A 2,179-nucleotide genomic window follows, 5' to 3' on the forward strand; every position below is an offset into this window, starting at 1 on the left:
CTTGAATATCGATATAACGAGACTTTACTGTATATATATATATATATATATATATATATATATATATATATATATATATATATATATATATATATATATATATATATGCTCTATAAAGATATGTACATGTACAACTGGAAAGAATACTACATATGTTACGACAAAAATGTTCATAACTCAAATGGTCGTAAGTAGGGGAGCGTCTGTAACTGATCCGTTGGAGAATACGCAGGTGTAAAAAAAAAAAAATACTAATAAAACAAAACACGACAGTAGCTACAAGAGCTTTTTTTTGTGACTGACCGGCGTCATTCTCCTTATTTGGTCAAAGCTAAGATGTCAGCCCAATTGAGCACCATAAAAAGAGAGAAAGGAGCAGCAGGTGCTTTTGCTGTCTAACAGCGACTTAATCCTATCGGAAACAAGCAAATCTTACTTGTTCTCTGTATCCAGGATCCAAGCAAAGATCCCCGGGGCGAAGAGAAAGGAGGAGTAGAATCGCACATCTCACACAGGAAGGGCTCGCTCACCCTTGAAGAGCCCGGTCATCATCAGAAGAGGGGAGGGGCGGGGGGGCGTCACGCTTTGTCATCTTGGCATTCTTGAAAAAGCATCCACTCGAGATGCCTTCACCCTGTCTGGAGCAAGTGTAAACACTAACAACACACAACCACAAGTTCATAACGCCTCTAGATAGATACGTTCACAACTCAAAAAGTTAAAGAAACAGGACTTTTTTTTGTGTGTGTGTTCATTATTCTAAAGTAAAAAAAAAAAGCATGAAGTGGAGACTTGGGTAAATATTTGATATCTACGGTGCCGTTTTGAATACCACACTACTTTTTTTTTTTGCTTTCGCAGTGCTTACCACATGACCACAAACTGTATGGTGTAGCACAAAAATAAAAAAATAATCTAAATAGCCAGTTTTGCTCCGCTGTCAATGTTCGCTGCTTTATGTTTCAAGTAAGCAAATGGGGCTTCTCTCACACAATTTCCTTTTGGCGTCTTAGATGTGGTATTTGTAGATTTTTGCTTTTGTATACCAATAAGGAACAATACACACGGTCATGTAGTAGAGTACTGTTGTACAACTACGATGAAGACAAGGAGTATTTGGTGATATTGAGCATTGTTTGAATAACTGTCCAACTTTGTACTATGTTCAACTATACTGTGTAGTTCTATTAGACCCTGGACTCTTAACTATTTGCACTTACACTATGTATTTAATTATAAGGACATGACATAATAAATGTAATGTGATGGATAACATTTCTTTAGTTGACTGAGTGATTATGTCACATTTTCTCATTGGACAATACTTTTCACAGTGTACAGGGATTCTATATGTTTAGTTATTGACAGTAGAGGGCCTCTGAATGCAAATCAACACCAAGATAATTGTGTGTGTGTGTGTGTGTGTGTGTGTGTGTGTGTGTGTGTGTGTGTGTGTGTGTGTGTGTGTGTGTGTGTGTGTGTGTGTGTGACTAGTCTTGAGGACATTTTTGACAAGCGAGGACCTTTGGGCAGGTCCTCAAGTTTTTCATCCTAAAGGTTTCTAGAGTGTCTCTATATGCATCTGTTAAAGTTACAGAAAGGTCCTCACAGATTTCACCCAAAATGATTTTTAGGTGTGTATTTTCATTTCACTTGGATACACACACTTTTTACTCACTGTGTGTTTATGTGTGTGTGTGTGTGTGTGTGTGTGTGTGTGTGTGTGTGTGTGTGTGTGTGTGTGTGTGCGCGCGTGTTTAATGAGAGGAAAAAGTTCATACCACCAAAAGTAAAATGATATTTTAACCGAATTCACTACAGGGGTGAGGACTTTGAATGTACCCATTCAGAAACCTCACTCCTGCTGTTATTTCAGTTTCAAGTCCACTTTTTATTTCTTTGTTTTTAAAGAAGTTGAATTTGAAAATGGGGTGACATTTAGTGTTCAAATGTAACACTAGTTCTCTAAACTTATCAGTAATGGTGGTCCTCACTCCTTATCTGGAGTTATACGGACCTCACAAAACCTTTGAAACAGGAATGTGTGCGTGTGTGTGTGTGTGTGTGTGTGCATGTATGCGTACAATAAGCCAGAACAAAGATAGACCCACATACTTTTAAAGGACAAAAAGTAGGCAAGAACAAAGATTCATGAGATCCGAGTGAATTTTTGTAAAAA

General features: G+C 37.6%; 1 protein-coding gene across 1 annotated transcript in view; it reads left to right on the forward strand.

Moving 5' to 3' along the window:
* rtn1a (reticulon 1a) overlaps positions 1 to 914 on the forward strand; it is a 30,254-nt gene extending 29,340 nt beyond the window's left edge. Inside the window, exon 9 of the mRNA XM_089003787.1 lies at positions 454 to 914. Coding sequence (XP_088859913.1) covers positions 454 to 496 — 43 coding nt within the window. The 3' untranslated portion in view covers positions 497 to 914. The remainder of the gene's footprint in view (positions 1 to 453) is intronic.
* The last annotated feature ends 1,265 nt before the right edge of the window (positions 915 to 2,179 follow it).

This window comes from Hippocampus bargibanti, linkage group LG09 (assembly GCF_051943395.1).
Source record: "Hippocampus bargibanti isolate YZ-2025 linkage group LG09, ASM5194339v1, whole genome shotgun sequence".
Taxonomy (NCBI): Eukaryota; Metazoa; Chordata; class Actinopteri; order Syngnathiformes; family Syngnathidae; genus Hippocampus; species Hippocampus bargibanti.